Source organism: Sparus aurata, chromosome 21 (genome assembly GCF_900880675.1).
Source record: "Sparus aurata chromosome 21, fSpaAur1.1, whole genome shotgun sequence".
Taxonomy (NCBI): Eukaryota; Metazoa; Chordata; class Actinopteri; order Spariformes; family Sparidae; genus Sparus; species Sparus aurata.
Genome location: NC_044207.1, coordinates 10,691,116 through 10,710,691, shown reverse-complemented (window position 1 = coordinate 10,710,691; position 19,576 = coordinate 10,691,116). Strand labels below are relative to the sequence as shown.

The 19,576-nt window shown below is 38.3% G+C and overlaps 1 protein-coding gene across 1 annotated transcript in view; it reads right to left on the bottom strand.

Moving 5' to 3' along the window:
* The window catches only part of LOC115572465 (cAMP-specific 3',5'-cyclic phosphodiesterase 4B-like), a 57,156-nt gene that overhangs the window by 20,228 nt on the left and 17,352 nt on the right, over positions 1 to 19,576 (bottom strand). Inside the window, exons 3-8 of the mRNA XM_030402567.1 lie at positions 18,143 to 18,295; positions 13,058 to 13,305; positions 6,568 to 6,762; positions 6,419 to 6,455; positions 5,570 to 5,640; positions 4,818 to 4,867 (exon numbers count right to left, since the gene is read on the bottom strand). Coding sequence (XP_030258427.1) covers positions 4,818 to 4,867; positions 5,570 to 5,640; positions 6,419 to 6,455; positions 6,568 to 6,762; positions 13,058 to 13,305; positions 18,143 to 18,184 — 643 coding nt within the window. The 5' untranslated portion in view covers positions 18,185 to 18,295. The remainder of the gene's footprint in view (positions 1 to 4,817; positions 4,868 to 5,569; positions 5,641 to 6,418; positions 6,456 to 6,567; positions 6,763 to 13,057; positions 13,306 to 18,142; positions 18,296 to 19,576) is intronic.

The window sequence follows — 19,576 nt, the reverse complement described above, 5'->3', positions numbered from 1 at the left end:
CTTAAGCACCAAAAGGCAGATTAATACCTGCTATTCTTCTTCATTATTATTTTAGAGTAACCTGTTTCAGATTGATTATCATCAATTCTCTTTCAGGACATGTTTAGAAAATCAGACAAAAGATGAATGAGTAATTCTTATTGTGCTGGGCCCCACACCCTGGGCCATTTACGCACACAGTTTTGTGTGTCTACTCAGTTTCAAAGCAAAAACAAACTAGGTTGTTTAAATGTTTTCTGACATACTGAATTCATTTTGCACGGTTTGCATTAAATTCTTGTGAACTGGTTTAATAAGCATCTGACATGCATCCCACAAAGAAAGACAAACTGTTAATTTTTGTCAACAAAGACTGTAACACTTCAAAAGCTATGAACAGGTAAAAACACTACAGCATTTTTAAGATGATATAGCCCTTGGAACAAAAGGCAAAGTCATGAGAAGTCTTTTACAATCTTACTCAAATTCAATTACTCAATTTTTTCATTGGAAGGCCTAAAAGGAAACTTGATGAAAGGGCATAGCAATAGAAACACACTGCAATACAAGGTAATATTATACTGAATCATACTGTGTTAAGATGCAAAATGATGTGTCACAGCAACTATTATCGAACACACTTCAAATCTGTAGTCTTCACTAAATAAATTATAACTCACCTGAGAACATCCAAAATACATTCTATGAATTTTATAGAGATCTTAAGTTCAAAATCCTGATATATCCTACAATAGAAGTTGCTTAAACAGTTTGACTTTTTTGGAAATAGACTTAGTGTCCTTCTTGCTGATGCCAATAAATGAGAAAAAATGTATACCACTCTAATAAAGGTCCGCTAAATAGAAGACTTCAGTCAAAAGACTTTTAGCTTAATATAAACACTGGAAACAGGGAGAGAGAGCTAGCCTGGCTCTGTCTGCAGATAACAAAATATGCCTACGTGCATCTCCAAAGAAGCGCCTTGGTTTCATGTAGACCAATGTATATTTTCTATGGATTAAACAAGCGAGATTCTTTAGAGGTGCAGGTACTGTAGACTTAATTTGTTATCTTTGGACAGAGCACATTCAACAAACAAGATTTAACATGTAAGTTTGTGAGCTGTGAACTTCAGACATGCTGGTAGATGTATTTCTTATATGTTAATTTTGTACAATATTATGTTATGTATATAGGAGTTTATTCTATTCTTTTCTATTTCTTACCTTTTAATTATATTGTTTATTTTTTACTATTTTTATTGTTTCTTAAAATACTACTGTCCTTCGGCTGCTGTGGCAAACAAATTTCCACATTTGTGGGACAATAAAGGAATACTGATTTTGATTCTGACTGAACAGAGGCAGAGTTTAGCAGCCTAGCTACCGGGCTGCTTGCTGTCACCATATACATAACCGACAAATTTGAGAATGATATTGATTTTTCCATTAAAGTGTTGAGGAGACAGCTAATAAGTGTATTTCCAAAATGTTGACATATTTCTTTAATAGTTCAATTTACACATTACCCCATTAGTTTGTGTTCTGACTAGCATATGTCTGCTAGTTTTAATTTAATAGAGGTAACTCAGAGAATAGAAGAATGTATTGTAAATGTAAAAATGTACATGTGCACCACAATATCTCAAAAACTTGTGAAATATATTCTCCTGTCTAGTATTAATATCTCATTATATCAATAGCTCATTAAATTACATGGCAGTTTCGGGGAATAAATTAAAACCAAGATTTTTCATATTTACAATATTAATGAAGTAATAACACAAACTTAAAAATAATAATTTTCCCATAACTGAATAAACAAGCTCTTCTCAGAGGAAAATAAGGTCACAGAACACTGTTTGAAGCTGGGAGGTGGCAGGGACCGCCAATTAAAAACAAAATAAAAGAATATGAAACTGTCTTGTCCTTTAAGGTCAGTTTTTTTATTCAGGTATGAAAACAAAGAGTTTGTTTATCAAGTTTGTTTGGGCATAAAATAAACCAATTATTGAAGATCTTTCTCTTCCAATTATAATTTCTTCCCCAAAACTCCACAGTATTATTATAATAATTATTATTATAGTTAGATAGACACAATCAGCTCGAAAGTAATACTTTCGTGAGCTAAAGGGAGTTAAGAATTACAAGCAAGGAACAGCTTGTATTTCTTCTTTGTTTAACCTATTTTTTTTTGTTTCATTTCTTTCCAGTTAAGGTTCAAAGCCTACTTGCTAAAAGAAACAACATGCTGATTTTTAAGTTGAAGTAGGGCAGCCTGCTTGGGCCAACAGGTTCCACTTTGGGCAGCGCCGCCTTAAACATTAATTTGTTATAGCACTGTGTAAACATTCATTTCTCAATACTGACTCCTCGAACATGAAGAGGTTTCACATCCCCTTCTTGGTCAAATAACTAACCATGGACCCTGGAGTCCCAGCCATCTGGGACAATATTCAACAAGTGATGACCGTCACTGACTAATCATCAATCCTTGACAGTCAAAGACGTCATTATCAAGCATTCTCCTCAATAGTACTAATTTTAAGGCGTAATATAGAGGAAAGCCTATAATCTGAATCAGTCAGGGAAGAGTGAGCCCTTTGTTGACTGCAGGGTTCATGGGACTGCATGTGATCTGGCCAAGATGGTTTGTGAAGCGTAAACTGCAAACTCACATGAGGAAAACTACAATCTCCTAACGTTACTGGAGTAAGATGGTAAACAGCCCAGAATGACGCATTTGGAGCTGAGCAGATCTTTAATATGCCCCACCCCCCACAGTTTTCTGCTTCTTATGCACTTTCACCCAGTGACTGTGGTTACGTTCCTGCTCTTTTTGTTTATTTCATCCAATGTGACCTTTTTTCTGCTTCTCCCATATCACATCTGATTAAAAGACTCAAAACTCTGACGTCTCTCTCTGACCTCTGCTGTGTTTTTGTTCTCTCCCGTTTCATTCCCTCCAACAATTTGGCATATCTCTCACATGTTCTTGAACCTGCTCTATCTCTGTGTCTAACCTCGCTATCTTTCTGCAGAAATTCAGACTACTCTCTCTGAAGTGTTTTACTCATTTTCAATGTGTCCATCTTAAAGTTTCATAGAGCTCCTTATGTATGTGATGTTTGACGCAGGTACTGTATATTTTTCAACACTGTGCATATTGCCTCACTAAATAAGACAGACACAAAACAGGAAAAATCTGTTCTCCTTTTCCAGGCTGAGAGTTGAGGAAAACAAGACAGAAAGCAGCAAAGAGGATGTGAGGGCATATGTCCCTGTTATATTGTTAATTGTTGTAATGTCCTCCTTCATAATTTGAACAATTACTATTATTTAGAGGCAGGTGGGCTGTATACTCTTTGCACAATTAGGAAAAGCTGGAGATGGATATATTCTGTGGTGGGACAAGAGTAAAAAGATGCATCATTAGAAACACAAGTGTACTTGTCTCAGAGGTTTCAAACAAATCCACAGAGTACATCCCATTTGTTTTTTCATTCTATCTTGCCGGAGGCCAGTAACGCAATGGTTTCACTCGTCAGAGTTTACTCTGAGAAGGTCAAGGTTTGTGAGAAGTGTGGAGGAGGAAGGACAATAAGAGCCTCACAGTTGTCTCGTATTTTTTCCTGCTGCGGGACGCTCCTAGCAGCCCATCTGTACTGATAGGAAGTGGAGAGCACCCGTGTGCAGGCTGTGCTGACGTCAATCGGGCTTGAAGAACCAGTGCAGCAGGAACTAATATCCCAACCTCCCTCCTCCCTTTCTCTCACCCGTCCTCTCCCTCCTTTTCATCTACCTGATCTGAATCTGAACCATGAATTATCTTACTGTGTTTCTCACCCTCTTTCTGTCCCTCTGTCCGGTCAAAGCGTCAGTTCATGGGAATTTTTCTGTTGTTATCAAGTCAGAGCTTCCTGTATCCATAACTCAGAAGATTACAGTTTCTATTTGCGCCTGCAAAAATGCTCCAAGATAACGCACGTTGTGCTGGTCATCTAAACATCTATTACCATGTTGACATGGACATGCAGAACACTTAATGTGAAATGTTTACTGTGGTGTGTTTGTAACTGCACAATTTATTCTATTCTTTGCAAATGTTTGAGTCTGCAGTAACGCTTATGTATGCTACTGTCATTCATTGTACATAACACTTCCACTTACAAATGTTGTTGGCAACTGTGCAGGAGAGCTTAACTGATTAGTCAATCGAAAAGGAAAATTAGTTTCCATCTATTTTGATAATTCGTTAATTGTCATATAAGCAAAAATGTCATATATTTTCTGGTTTCATATTTCAAATGTGAGGATTTGTCACTTTCCTTTGCAAGTTATGATGTAAAGGAAAAGTCTTTGGTTTTTCACTGTTGGATGGACAAGAGGTGCAGTTTGAACACGTCACTTTGGCCTCTGGGAAATGGCAATGAACATTTTTTAAACAATTTTTTGACATTTTATCGACTGAGTTAATTCTTACTAAATTAACTGATTAAATAATCGGTAGTTTATAATTAATGAAACTAATTGTTAGGTGCATCCCCGCTGTGCAGATTTTTGTCACATGCCAGTGAATTTCCATGTCTGGCTTTAATGCATGAAACTGCACGTGCTTGGGATTAACACAAAATATGGTGTGTATTTATTTTGGGATCATTATCTCACATTCTTTTGTATCATTAAAATCTTAAGCAGAGCATGGTCCTCCACAAACAGACCAAGAGCAGTGAATTCCATTGCATGCATGTGCCAGTTTCCCATAGTTCCCAGAATCATTGATCCTGATGAGGGTGTGATTAGGGTTAGGGTTACTAGAAGGCTTTGGACAGGACTCACCTGACAGGCAGACTTTGGTGACAGAAGGCTGATTGGCAGAAGGAGACTTTCTGCAACCAGAGAGAAACAAGTCTGTAACTGTGTCACAAATGGTTGCACTATTTTTTCCATAGTTTGATCTGGTTTCAGCAGCAGTCAATGTTGCCACAGCACAAACATAAAACAGGTGCTTCTACAGTTCTCTGAACTGGTAACAGGTCAGATTTTCTACCTTGGGACGTTGTCATTTCTGATTCAGTTTTGGCTCACTATGACCTCTCTCTCTGAGGTCATATTGACTCTTTGTTCACCTCTGAAAAAACCTGATGAAACTGCAGCAAATGACCCAGTTCTGTGATCAGAGGAGCTTTCATGCACTCTTCAAATGAGATGAGGTAACCTCCTTTTCCAGCAATAAAATCTAATAAAATGTCACTGTGTCCAGTTTAAGTTTTCAGTGCTGCAAACCAGCTTCAGCATTAAAAGCTCAAGCTCTCTAAAACTTGGTTTAAAGTCAGTGGCTCCTTCAAGAGAATATCCAATTAAGAGCTTTTTTGATGCACTAGCGCCCCCAAGTGAGGCATGTCGGCATCTTGAACTGTGGCATCTCAATATATTCTGAGAGCTAAAATTTCTCATGCAGCTTTCCAACAAAGATCATGTCAGGGATTTCTAGCAGTATATGAATTACAAATAGCACCATTATTGTTGCACAAGTCACCATTCTCACAAAGCACTTGTGGATACTAGAATAAAATGATGAGCTGACTTACTTAGAGGATGCACATTGTACATTTGTCAAGGTGGTGAAGTTATTCCTGACGGTTCGAAGGCTTGCCAGAACCTTAAGAACAAAGTAAGAAAAAGCAATGAGAAGAAGCCACAGGAACCACTAATGGGGTTAAAAGGAAATTAATATTTACATGAAAAAGAAAAAAAGGTATGTAATAGTAATTGAGGATTCAAAATTGACACTGACAGAAGGTTTTGAGAGAATACACAGTGATAACGTGACAATTTCATTGAGATTCTACTTACTATTGTGATAATGTTACAGCTACAAAGTTTGTAGCTGAATATGCAGACTGATTGACTGATTGTTGCACCTGCATCATTTAAAATTGTCAATTAGCACTGTTTGCAGCTGCATCTCAATACTGAATCGTGCTCATTGCCCCCACTACCATCCAAAACAGGATACATTTTTCACCTTTAGTAATTACTGATGGAGATTAGATGAAATTTAGCAAGGTAATAAAACCTGGATTTTCTCTTAAATATATTCTAACAAGGTAGGACACTATAGTTGCTGCATTCATTAGAAAAAAAGCAGCACAAAACTTACTACTATCTTTCAAGTTTCAAAAAGAGACACAATCATCACATGACATAATTTTTACTAGGAACTTATTGTGCCAATCAGAGAGCCGAAGACAAGTCTAAAATGACTTGCTGTGCCTACTAAAGGCCACCAGGGGGGCAGGGAAGTTCATTATGAAGTGCTTCTCATCTTAAAGCCCCTTGAGGAAAATTGAGTTTGTCCAGGAAAAAAAAAAAAAAAACCTACTTAGCAAAACTAATTTAAGATGACTTTGATTTATTTACTTTTAATCAGCTCTTACCTGCGCAAATGGAGTCACAATCAAGTCCTCTCCATGCCTGAAATGATGTGAGGAAACTCTTAAGCACAATAATAATGCAGTATAATTTTGCACAACAAAATGATAATGTTTATACAACACTAGTCTCTTTAATCATCATTTCAACTCACAGTTCTCCAACAATTGAAGAGTTTCGAGACAAGGACTTGGGTGACAAGTCGTAGTCGCTGTCGGAGCGGTACAGGAAGGACTCCCGGCGCTGGCCATGGCTCGCCAGGTTGGGATGTAGGACCAGACCTGAACCTGGGGATGCTTGCATGTCTGAAGGACTGCAGCACAACGACGGGCCATTCTCCACTTCGAAGCTAAGACAAAAGCACAGCAGTAAACAGTTAAAGAAGTGTCATTTAACTGCTGACAAGATAGTCATTTCATAAAACTGGGCCGTCAGTGCCCTGGAAATATTTCTTAAATTAAGGCTTCATGACAAATTCAGATACACTTAATATGACATTTTTACTGTGGTGTGTTTGTAACTGCACAATTTATTCTATTGACTGCACATGTATAAGCCTGCAGTAACTGCAGTAATATAGTAGCTATATGCTACTGTCATTCATTGTTTAACATACTTCCTTTAAATTATAAATGTTGTTGGCAACTGTGCAGGAGAGTTAAATGATTAACTGACTAGCCAATCAAAATAAAATGAGTCTCCATCTATTTTGAAAATCTGTTAACTGTCATTCAAGCAAAAATTTCACATTTTCTGGTTTCATATTTTAAGTGTAAGGATTTGCTGTTTCCCTTTTGCCCAAAAAAACTTAAAACCACAAGAATACACTGCGCGGCACCTAAATGCTCTCGCTGTTTGGTAGTGTACTGTGAGTTATGCGGTACTTGGTATACGCTTGTCATGTTTCAGGCAATGGTTGTCTGGTCACAAATCGTATTACATCTAAAAAGTACACTAAAATATGTTTCTAATAACATTTGATGCAAGAAACAGGCAATGTAATAACAGATTCTTGATTCATCTTTGATTAACACTGATTAACACTTTTCACAGTTTGATCTGAGTTGCCTGTCGCCCTCTCTTGTTCAACTTCTAAATTCTTTGTACACTCTGCAGTTCCAACAGCAGTCTCAAAGCTGGCAAAGAAAAAATGCTGCCGTTTACTTTTGAAGGCAAATGAGCTAGGAGCTCTGGGTGCAGAAAGTTTAACATTATTCATTTACATGCACTGCTCACACTGTACTGTAAGGGTGTCACAATTTCGATTTTAAATCGAAATCGACCGAAATTAAGTCACAATCTCGAACTTCGAATTAAAAATGGAATCGTCGATGCTGCCACGCCCCCATGTCACGTCCGGTCGGCTTGCCAAGCATAAAAAAACACAAACGTGTTGAAGTGCTGCGAGTCAACCTCCTCGCATTATACATTATATGATATTGTTTTAAATTTGACAATGTAGGGTGGTACATTGCGAACAAAGGTCAGATATTATATTGCATAAAAGTCTAGTCTAAAAATGGCATAGCAACCTGTAAATAATAAATGTAAAAATCGAGAATCGAATTGAACCGAGACCTTGGAATTGAAAATGTAATCGAATTGAGGATTTGGAGAATTGTGACACCCCTACTGTACTGACACAAAGCTGGTTGAAATTTGCCAGTTTGTCTTTAAAATAAATCAAAACAATCATTAATTTATTAAGTACTTTCAATAAACTGCCAATAAGCATTGACTTGCGCAACATGTTCACTTATCCCATCCAGGAAAGAGGTGGTTGCATAAACCCAAAAATGATTACTCATCCATCCATCCATGTACCAGAAACCAGACTATTGTGCTCATTAAATAAGCATGCTTTGCTGGTCAGTGACAGGAGGGGAGGGGTTGTTTTATTGTAAACTGCTGCTCTGGCCTGTGTCTGTCCATGACAGCTCCACTCATTCATCCCTACTTAGCAGCAAAGACAGGATCAACTCTTTGTAGTGTTTATGTCAGGCCCATTCTAGGGTTCATTCTGTTTTTTCTTACAATGACGGATAACCTCAACCACACCTAATGGTTTTTAAAACACACACAGATCCTGCACATAAGTTTCTGTGTCTGTATCTACCTGCGAGGGAGTGCAGATGGTGAGAACAGTACTTCAATCTGGAACAAAAATCTCATCTGATTGCTTCAGATTAATGTTTTTGGGTTAGGGTTAGAATAAAACTGAAAACATGACCAGTCTAACTCAACATATAATCTAATAATAGCCTTTTAGACAAATAATACATTTACAGTCTGATACAAGGATATGCAATTACAAAACAAAACAAAAAATGTGGTGCAAGAATTCCTAACAGTGAATTTCTCAAGAACTGCTCAGTGCCAAAGCAAACCAGAAAGAAGCAGATTTCTTAATACAAATTGTTTTGTGTAAACGTAGAGCAAACATCTACAGTACATCTACCCAGCATGTTTGCTGATGCCACAGTGAAACCACCAAACATGCACAGATGGATATAATCCATGTCTGTTAGTCAGCATGAAGCGGGTGCTGGAGGAGAGATATTGTGTAAACAGATGATCAGGTCAGATGGACCGCAGTTTAGAGGGTCAAAGTGTCAATGCCCAGCAGGAATAACAAATACCACAAATTATGAATGAAAAAGAATAACTCTCACTGAGTCCTGAGTTTAACCTGGATAATATGGACACACAGGTTGAATCTGGAAAACTGATAAATACAACACAGTGTTTTATTTTTCAGTCCAACTGCAGTAGAAAGGTATCCACAATCAAACATCTTATAGCTTTCACAAACATACTCAGCACTCAGCCAGCATCTCTAAAAAAATATATCTTTTAGTGGACTAACTGTCCCAAAGGTCAAGTCACTGTTTGGCCTACATTTACCCCCCCCCCCCCCTCTATAATTTCTGCAACATGTTGGATTAACCGGGCGCATATCCCACTGAGACACTCAGTCCCACACTTCAGCCAGAGGAGTTAGGATTAATGTGAAAAATGCAGACTCTGATTACACACATGACACAACGATAAACGTCATCCATGCAGCGCGTTGCGTCATCCAAATTCCAACTTTATAACATTAAAAGCATGCTTTACCTTCAGCCATCTAATCTCTTAATCTGACATAGGCGTAGAAACACAGTATGTTAACAACACATATTTTCTGTAGAAAAGCAGTCTGGTAGAATGAATCTAATAATATTCAATTTTCCCTTTCTAGGAAACAAGTTTGAATCTCTGGCTGCCACCTGTCCAATGATGCCATAATTTGAAAACATCTAAACAGACGTAGAGAGGAAAGAAAAGAGGCAGTCTAAATTAACAATTTAGAAACAAACAAAGAAGAAAAAGTAAGAAATATTTCAAACACAACTTTAAAGAGTCACCTGGGAGCCGAGAGGTGTGCTCTACTGACCACTTCCTCGCTGAAATCAAAGTGGCCAACTCTGCACCTGGGGGACTTCCGTGGCATTCTTCTCTCTATTCCACCTCCACCCTCATTGGGCAACAAAAAACACCGAAACTGAGGCTGCTCACTCAAACACGCATACAGATTTACACACTGACAGACCCTCTTTCTGTACAGGCCACGTGCTGCTGGACGAACAGAGGCTTTGGCAGACGCTAACAGGCAGATCTGGGCTGGAGCACTCGCAGGCACTCTGTCTATCTGGCTGCCTGTCGTTTTTTCCCTCTGTATTAAACCACTGCAGATTAGTCAGGGAGTTCATCATCCCATCCCCGCCCTTCACCGGGCCACCTATGATGTCCTATAAAAACATATGCACTTGAGTTTAACGTGAAAAAAAGGGAGGTTTTAAAGTACAATATCAAGATATACATATATTTGCCAACATAGAACCGCTCACTAATGTGCATATGTAATAATTTACGTATTTAATAGAGAAAAACATCTGCGTTATGAGGATCCTTTCTCTCAGTTCATATATATATTTCAACATACTCGCCACAATAACAACTTAAGAACTTTTTACCTTTGCAAGAAAATGATTCAGCTAATTCACAAATGTTTATTTTTCTCTATTAAAACTTAAAATAGAGAAGAAAAACATGAGAGTACACTGAGACTTAAGGTCTTCATTGTCACAAAAAGTTTTTTTTTTATGGCAGGAGAGCAGGGGTGAGATGCTGAGAGGAGGGACTGTTAGTAGGGTAGAAGTGTGTGGGACAAGGTTCCTAAGATGTTCTAGAGAGATATAAAGGTCACACATTGGGAAAAAAACAAAAAACACATGAAGTGATGCAAAAATTATGTTTAAGAGTAAAATCGCCTGATTTTAAGAGTTTGAGATTTCAGCCACAAATGTCCTCATTGTCAGACTGCTATCTGTAAAAATGACCTCAAATAAACTATAATAGTATTTATGGTCTACTATTGGCAGAGCCAGTGTATTATTAGAAAAACCTCAGTGTTTATTTAACAGTTTATCAGTGTTTGTACATCCACATCAGAAGAGCTCATTTAGCATTAAAGATATCTGAACAGGCTGTAAAGCACCATGTGTGACTGGGTGAGATTTGAGAAGCACCAGACCCTCCTGTTATCATCCGAGTGGAAACAGAGGAAAAAAAAATACACGCTGGCTTGCTTAACCTAGACTCCTGCTATATAAATACATATTTTTTTAAAACATCGACTCCAGCATCACACACTGGATCCAGAAAAGAAAGTAAAGAACTGCTACTCATTTAAATCATTACAAGCACTGATAATAGCATATATTCGTGCAAGTGTCTTGGAAGGCCTTTTTACTTGAAGCACATTCTGAGGAAAAGCACTCCGCTGCTCTGCTCAGTACCTTTCAGTGTTTCAACAATGGAAACATTTTATGATGAAATAATGTCACCATCTCTCACACATTTCAACACATAAATAATAGCAGTGCTGTAACAGCACGTGCCTGAGAGGCAACAGAGGATCTGGATGAGATTTATTCAAGAAACTCTTCTTTATTTGTATACCATTATAATTCGGCCTTTACATCTGTACACTCTGTCGCTACAGCCGTTCCTTCTCTGTTGCTTTTCCTGAGGTTTGTCAAAATTATTTTTCAATTCTCTTTCATTTTTGAGATCACTATCCGACACAAGTGTCTAAAGATAGAGGATGTCCTTTATTGTACAGACTGTAAAGCCCTCTGAGGAAAAAAACATTTTGGCTCTATGAAAAAATGTAACTTGAAAAATGCGGGTGCGAGAACATCTATGATCACCAGTGTCTGTGTCGTGGACTCTGGACAATTTTGGCAGCTTGAAATAAACTACTGTTAAGGGTCTGTGTGTGACTTTCTAAATAAAGCCCAAATAACAATGTAGCCCTCTAACAACAGAGTATATAAATAACAAATTGAGAGTGAATCAAGTATCTCCCTCTCGCACAAACACAGTAACTAAATTCTTACCAGGTATTTGCTACAGTGAAGCGCCTGTAGCGACGGAGATGTTTGTTTACCACCTGCTTGCGAAAACATCTCGGTGAAAGTTTCTGACCAGGATCAAAAGCAACAGCACTGCATTGGTCCGACCTGAGCTCCCCGCACTCTCCACTGGCTTCCATTAGTGTGTAACAACAAAATCTGATGCAAGAAGTGTGACACAAGCTATGGCCTCCTTTTAAAACAGCTGAAACCAAATTAACTATCAGAGCCTTTTCTTTAGTAAAGATTACCTAGTCAGGTCTCAAAAGACACACTGGAAAGAAGACACAGCACTTACAAGCATTCACTCATATACTCAGAAGAATTTGATTCTAACTTTATGATCAATTTGATTGGTAGATACATTTTGGACCCATCCCCTCACAATATCAATGATGCAAATCAAAATCCAACACAACATCATAAAAAAGCTGATTGGCTAATCGATAGCAGCTGGAAAATACCACTAGAAGTTGTGGTGTGTCCACAGCGACAAACAACAAACAGAGCAGAAGTTTTCCAGTTCCTGACTTTTAATCCAGATAATTGCAACTCATGCCTTTAAAAAGCAGTCGCGCGGAGTAGAGTGTCATAGAGATGAAAGCAGCTGACAAGCAAGTCAATGGACAGAGAGCGCTTAATCATCTGTAGTTTAGTGGGCTGAGTCACAGTGGATCAAAGAAAAATTATTTATTGGGCAAATTGACTTTCAATGATGTAAAGTGGTCCCTTTTATCCATATTGCCTCCATAATGCTACCATGGAACAACAGTCTACTGTGCTCTGCATCAGAGGCAGACACAACAATAACAGTGTGTTGAACTAAATTACTGCCAATTATTTTGTACCATCTGATGCCCCAGAAAAGTTCAGAAAACAACTGATACGTTGAAGAAAACAAGGAGTTGAAAACACACACCAAAGTATAAAACATAAATGTTACTGCCAACTTTGCTGCTAATTTGCAGATCTGATGGTGAGACGGGACACAACACCAGACTCCCACTGTTCCTGACACACAACGTTTTCTGAAAATTCTACTCCCACAAAAATACAAACCTTTAACTATAACCAAATAAAATCTAAATACAGGTCTCAAAAACGATCTTCCTCAGATATGTAGGCATCATTTCTACATGACACTTGCACTATAAACGATGTGTCACTGTGATGACTGAGCCTTACCTGTCGGGATCAGCTTGTGTGATGTCGATTCGAGGCAGAGAGACGATGGGCAGACTTGTAGGTCTACTCCGGGTCACTGGATCTTCTTCAGGCGTGAGCGACCTGCCCCTGTCCCTCTCCTTTTCAGCCTGTCGCCATGACAATGGAGGCAGCTGCAGGTTGCCAGAAAAACGTCTGTGGACTTTGCACAACTCTACCCCGAGGGTGCTGCCTGCAGAAAATTGTCCCACAGGAGGCTCCTTATTCTCCTGAGGGTGGTAAGACAATAAAGACAATGAAAATCGGGTTGGATTTCAATGAAATTCGTTCAAAATCTTCGAGACAGATGAGCTTTGTAGTGAATAAACATGAAAAAACATGGGTGACATATGGCCTAAATGTTCTTTTCCTATAGCACAAAAACAGCAACATTCAATAAAAATAAAGATTTGTAGTTGAGTTAAAAAAAAAGATATACTCAGTAGAAAAAAAAATTAATAAAAGGAAACATTTTGCAATGTATAACATAAAGACTGTTGCTAAGAAAGAAGATTTAAGAGACTGATTGAGAACACATAAACATGACTCTTCTACAGCAACTCAGAAAAGTCAAAATGTTTAAACTCCAACCAAACATTCGCCAGCCCTGCGCATATGCTCATTTACAAAGTGACATACAGTATATTGGCTACATTAATATTGTTACGCTCTTTAAAACACAGAGGAAAATGAACCATTTGATCAAAGCCTATTTCAGGCTGTTGACACCTGAGCTGCCAATTGACATCTTTATGCAGCTATGCTGAACATAAATTATGTGTTGAATGTGTCTGCTTGAGTATGAATGGCCCAGTAAGGAGCACTGGGTGCTTCACTGAAGAATGACGGGTTGTAAACAAGCTAGAGTGGTGAGGAAACCCAGGCGGACTGCCAGAGCTCATTCTGCATACATCACTCTCCACTTTATGTTCACTGCAAGCAGGTGTAAATGAAACACTCCGACAGGGTTTAAATGAACAGAGGAGATGGAGAGGCGCGGTGTTGTCGCAATGGGGGATCGAGGAATTCCTAGAACCTGGCTTCGGCAAACAAGAAAACATTTGTCTGTTTTGTGTATGTGGTACAGGAGTCAAGACAGAGAAGATGAATGTGATGGACAGGTTGACAGTGTGTGAGAGTAAAAAGTAGGAGTGAAGGTGTAGTCTGACCTCACTTCACTGTTGTAAGGGCTGACAGCTAACTATAATCTGACAAGACCAAGTCTGCACATGATCAACTACTAATTCTCTCCTGATTCACAGTATTAATCTTAATGAAGTTGAAAGCAAATAGTACTTGGGAGTGTAAAAATTCAATACTATCACTGGTAACTATCAGTTAAATTGGTGTGAATCTTATAGTTGAAACCTCAATTCATCAGCTCTCAAGTGAACTCTAGTAATCATAACAGTGTTTCAAAATGATCTAAAGAAAAGCACAGCATTTATGTCCTGAATTGTGTTGTTAATATCAGCCAATATATTGGTTCTGGCTGATTAATTGGTGTAGATATGGCTAAACATTATTTTAAACACAGGGCTCCATGGCCGTCATAAAAAGAAATCTTAAAAAAGCTTAATCTGTTGTTCAGGATTCAATTAAAAATATGCAACATGTTTGCAGCTATAAACAGAAGGTACTTACTAAAAACACAAAAAGTATGATGACTTGTAGTATTTATTGAAGCTTCATAAAGTCAAAAGGACCAATGTGAAAACATATGAACATCTGTCTTGTTGAGGTAATGCTTCCAAAAAACTGTAACTGTAAGTTATATCTCCCAAGAGGGCTGCAACTCTGTCATGTGCCCACATCAAAACTTCCTTTTGAGTGCACGAAGAGAAGCACAATGTTTTCAGTCCAAACTTGCTCTTCGTCATGGACAGAGAGATCCTCTGAAATGTTAAAGTGACAGCAGGCGAGTACTGATGAAAAGAGAGAGGAAAAGTCAGGATGAAAAACGATAAAATTCACATTAATGAGTGGATGAGTGAAGTGAGACAGAGTGGTGTCACATGATGAAGTAGAGACCGAAGAAATAAAGGGAGAAAACAGCCAGAAAGAGGGCGTCATCCCACCTACTCCCTCCAGTCAAAGTGACAAACAGTAATAGAAGGGACATGCCAGTTGGGAAGCAAAGAGGAAACATGAACGAGACAGCAAATTGTAATCTGTAAACTGGCGGGATGAGAACAGGAAAGGAAACATCTCTGATTCTAAGAGGAGTGAACAGAAGAGAAAATTAGAAACCACAGTGACAGGAGTATACCTTGCTCTCTGATTTTTAGTAAACGCAGCTCTGCTGACTCCTCTGCTCCTTCTAGGAAATGCAATTTGTCTGTTTTATTGTGTCTGTCTCTTTAAATGTAGACACAATCTTCATTTCCCAGTGAAAAAGGAGCTGAAAATCGAATCTGGTAAAATATAAATCTGCTCCGCCAACTCTGTTTGACAAGAGTGATTGTGTGAGAGGAAACACTTCCAGATCAAACGTTATAAGCAGGGATCTAAATAATCTCTTGTCAATATGTCACAGTACCGATGCTGTTTCCTTGGCAAATTATTCATCAATTGCATATTGATTGTTTCTCTGACATCTGGACATGTAATTCTAGTTCTTCATTGATCCCGTGTCTGTAACCTAAATGGCATTGGGAAGAACAGATATTGCTGATTTACTTGGAGTGTACGCCTGTATATATACCAGCAGTAGGATAAGGAATTCTAAACAACGGTAATTTTAGAAACATGGATTTAATATGTGCCAGAACATGGTCATATAAGGATAGGAACCGAGATGAAAGGTACAACAATGAGTCTGATATGGAGGAAGTGCAGCGCCAGTGTCAAACAGAGGTGGAGTTGGTGTTTTCTCGATGAAGATGAAAGGCCGCTCTTGGCCGCAGAGACCAAACAACTCTCTGGATTACTTCCAAAAAGCCTTTCCTGAAGAAGGTGATATAAATGAGACAGCTTTAGGAGTGAAGCTCTAACAGCATGACTTGATGTAGTGCCTGAATTATTGAATCTAGGAGCCAAAGAAAAAAAAAATCAAGAGATCGCCTTAATTATTAAGGAGGTATAGGGGAGTTGGGAGATTGACACTCGAGCATGTCAAGAGGTTTAGTAGATGTTTTTAGAGAACCACATTCAACGTTTCTGTCTATTTAAGAAAAAAAGACTTTAGCTTGAAAATATAACGACGAGAAAATACATAATGATTCAAAATAATTCAAATACTTGGACCGTGTTATACAAACACTGTCTTATATGATAGGATTTCTTTGTTAGTTGACTTTGTTTTGGCTCCTTGTCTGCTTTCCTAAAAGAAAAGTCTGATTTGTACAGGAGAAAGAAGTACTCAGATCTTTTACTTACATAGCAACAATACCACTGTGTTAACTCTGTGTTAAGTATAAGTATTGCATTACCTTATTATTAGCATTATCATCAAAATGTACAAAAACAACCAAAAGAAAAATTACCCATTCTGCAGATTGGCCCATTTCTTAACAGTATTTACAATCACTGGATTAAAACTGGTGGCATCATAAATGTTGCAGCTGGTAAAGGTAAGGCTAATTTCACCAACTTTATCTAATGCTGGAAGGCTTAATCCACAATAATACATCTTAATATGTTTTTGTACTAATAATCTAAATCTGCAAAGTATCTAGTAACTACAGTAAAGCAGCATAAAATCAAAACACTCATGTACAGGTACCTAAATTTGTAGTTAAGTTGATTACTTATATACTGTTCATCTGTATGTCAGACATTGAATCATTTTTGAATCATTTTGTCTTCATGAAAGTTGATGAATTATGTAAGTGTAATTGTTGTTGCTGATGTAATTTTTTCAAAAATATATAAGAATGGTGTCAATAAATCAAAATAAATAAAATGCTGACATATAAAAATATAAGCTGCAGTTTTCCCTATTACACTGCCTCAGATGCATCTTACACAGACACATTAAAGAGATCTGCACAAACATTCACGACAGTCAAGTGTATTAAGTATTTTAGGTGCAACTAATTGAAGGTTTCATTCCAAAAGTGAGATCGTGACATTTTGAAAAATGTGTTTGCCATCACTGAAATCACTGCTGGCACCGAAAGTAAAAAAAACCCCATTAATCTCTCTGACAAATCCTGGCCATTACACTAAATTAAACTGTGTATATCGTCTATAAAAATGAAAAATTAACACTATTAAACAATTGCATTACCATAAATTTTCAATAACTATTCAGTAATGAAGTCTGAGGGGATTAAAGTAGGATGGAGGCCAGTCACAGCAGGAAAACTTTCATCATCCAGGATGTAGCTTGGCCCCTGAGCCCCTGTTGGACAATGTCAAAATAAATGATATGGCCTGCCTTCACAGTCATAAACACTGGTGGCCTAGAGGAGAAACAGATGGGCCTCCCTGTCAGATCTGTCCTTCCTCCTCTCATCCATGTTTCCATTCAGTCAATTCCCTTAATCTCTCCTGCTGTGAACTGTCTTTTAACGCCTCTCCTCTTCTTCCCGCTCTCTACCTCCTTCTCCTAAACTCTGCATCAGTCCTCAACTCTTTGTCTCCATCATCATCTAACTCTCACTCACTAACTCTCACTCACACTCACACACACACACATACACACACACACACACACACACACACACACACACACACACACACACACACCCACACTGTCCTCCACCCCACGTCGCTGTTCCAAAACACACACACATACACACACCATCTCGCTCTCTGCAGCGTGTCCTGCCGGATAGCGGTCTGTTGTGTACAGTACAGTCATCTGTTCATGAGTCACCGACCACCGCACAGACATTCTGCACCTTGCTGCCTCAATGTATTCCCACTAGAGCTCAGTGTATTGTTGTTCAGGAGGAAAACGTTATAAAATTTACAGTAACTGTGCAAACTGCAGAACCAGGCTGTAAACTTTAGAGGCTAGATGCGGATTTTCAGATAAAAAGAAATCATGAGTGGCTGTGTAATGAATGCATGGATGGATTCATGGGTGCACAGATGGAGAGTGGAAAAATCAATACTTACATCGCATGGTGTAACTCCCTGTGCACTACTGCTTTTCTTCATCCTGAGGGATGCTCCGCCAGATTCTCTCTCTCTCTCTCTCTCTCTCTCTGATGCGCTCTCCGACAACGCAGTTTTTTCCTGCTTCTGCTCTGGGCAGCCTCACCAGCACGCCTGCACATGGGGAAGCAGAGAGGAAGGTGGGGGCAATGATGAGTTCAAAAAGTTATGGTGCCTCCCTCAAGGTGAACATCATGTCTGCAATTCTTGTCAGACTTGCGTTATTATTCTGACTTGCTGCAGTTCAGTGTGCAGTAATTTGACACAAGCCCATATTGCGTTTGCATTACATAGCTTTGACAAAAACGCAGACATTACATGGACTGTGATGGATTACCTAGCTCAGCAGTTACAAGTTTGAACAGGTAGCATTCATACTGTAGTAAAACAGACTCCGAAGGCAGCAAAGGCACTTTGAAAGACACACTGGCTGAAAAAAGTATACAACATAACTGTAAGGCTTGGACCTTTATAAATACTTCCTCTTGCAATTTGTAACATAATTTTGATGCACTTTCCCAATCTTTGATTGACGGTTACTACTTTTTTTTAAAATCAGTTAACTTCTTTACAGTGATACATCAAATAATCATTAATCATTAACATCCCTAGTTCCAAACACATTTTGTTGAAGATTTCATTGTCAATGACAAAACAACACTTGAGGACTTTACTTTAAGAAACATTTCCAGCCATGCTAGCAGCATGGATTAAATGGATGTGTGTCTGCCTACCTCGTCTCTTACTGAAATATCAAAACAACTGACTACTGGGCGATCACCCTTGACTACAGCCCGACCATTACATTGGTTGGCTGTTATCGTCTGATATCCGCCTATTACAGATATATTAGTATCAGCAGATATGGTATATTTTATTTTTGAGGTTATATACTTGTAATAATTCATTTCCCAGTAAAGCACTGATGATATTTTAGACAATTATATTTAATCTTAAACTGTACTATAGGCTGCCTCTGTTACAAATCATATCATACACATTTGAAGGGCCTTCAAAGTTCGAAATTGGCCAAATTTTTATGACCAAATACATTTTACATTTATAACATTCTCATCAGCCTCAGCTGTACTGGCTGAGTGCTATCTAGCACATTTCAGCATGCTAAGGCAACAAACTAAGATGGTGAATGTGATAATCTTATATATGTTCAAATTCAGCATGCTAGCATTGAGATTTTGAGTGTGTTTGCATGCTGATGTTAGCATTTAGCTCAAAGTGCCAACGTGCTTTTTGTAAGTAACAGAGCCTTACTGTAGCCCTATTGTAGACACTTTCTTCATTAAACAGAGAAAGCCTAACATTTACAATGGCATGCACAGAAAAACTTTTTACTTTGACTCGAAATAAACTGGAAACCTTTTGGTTTGAATCTAG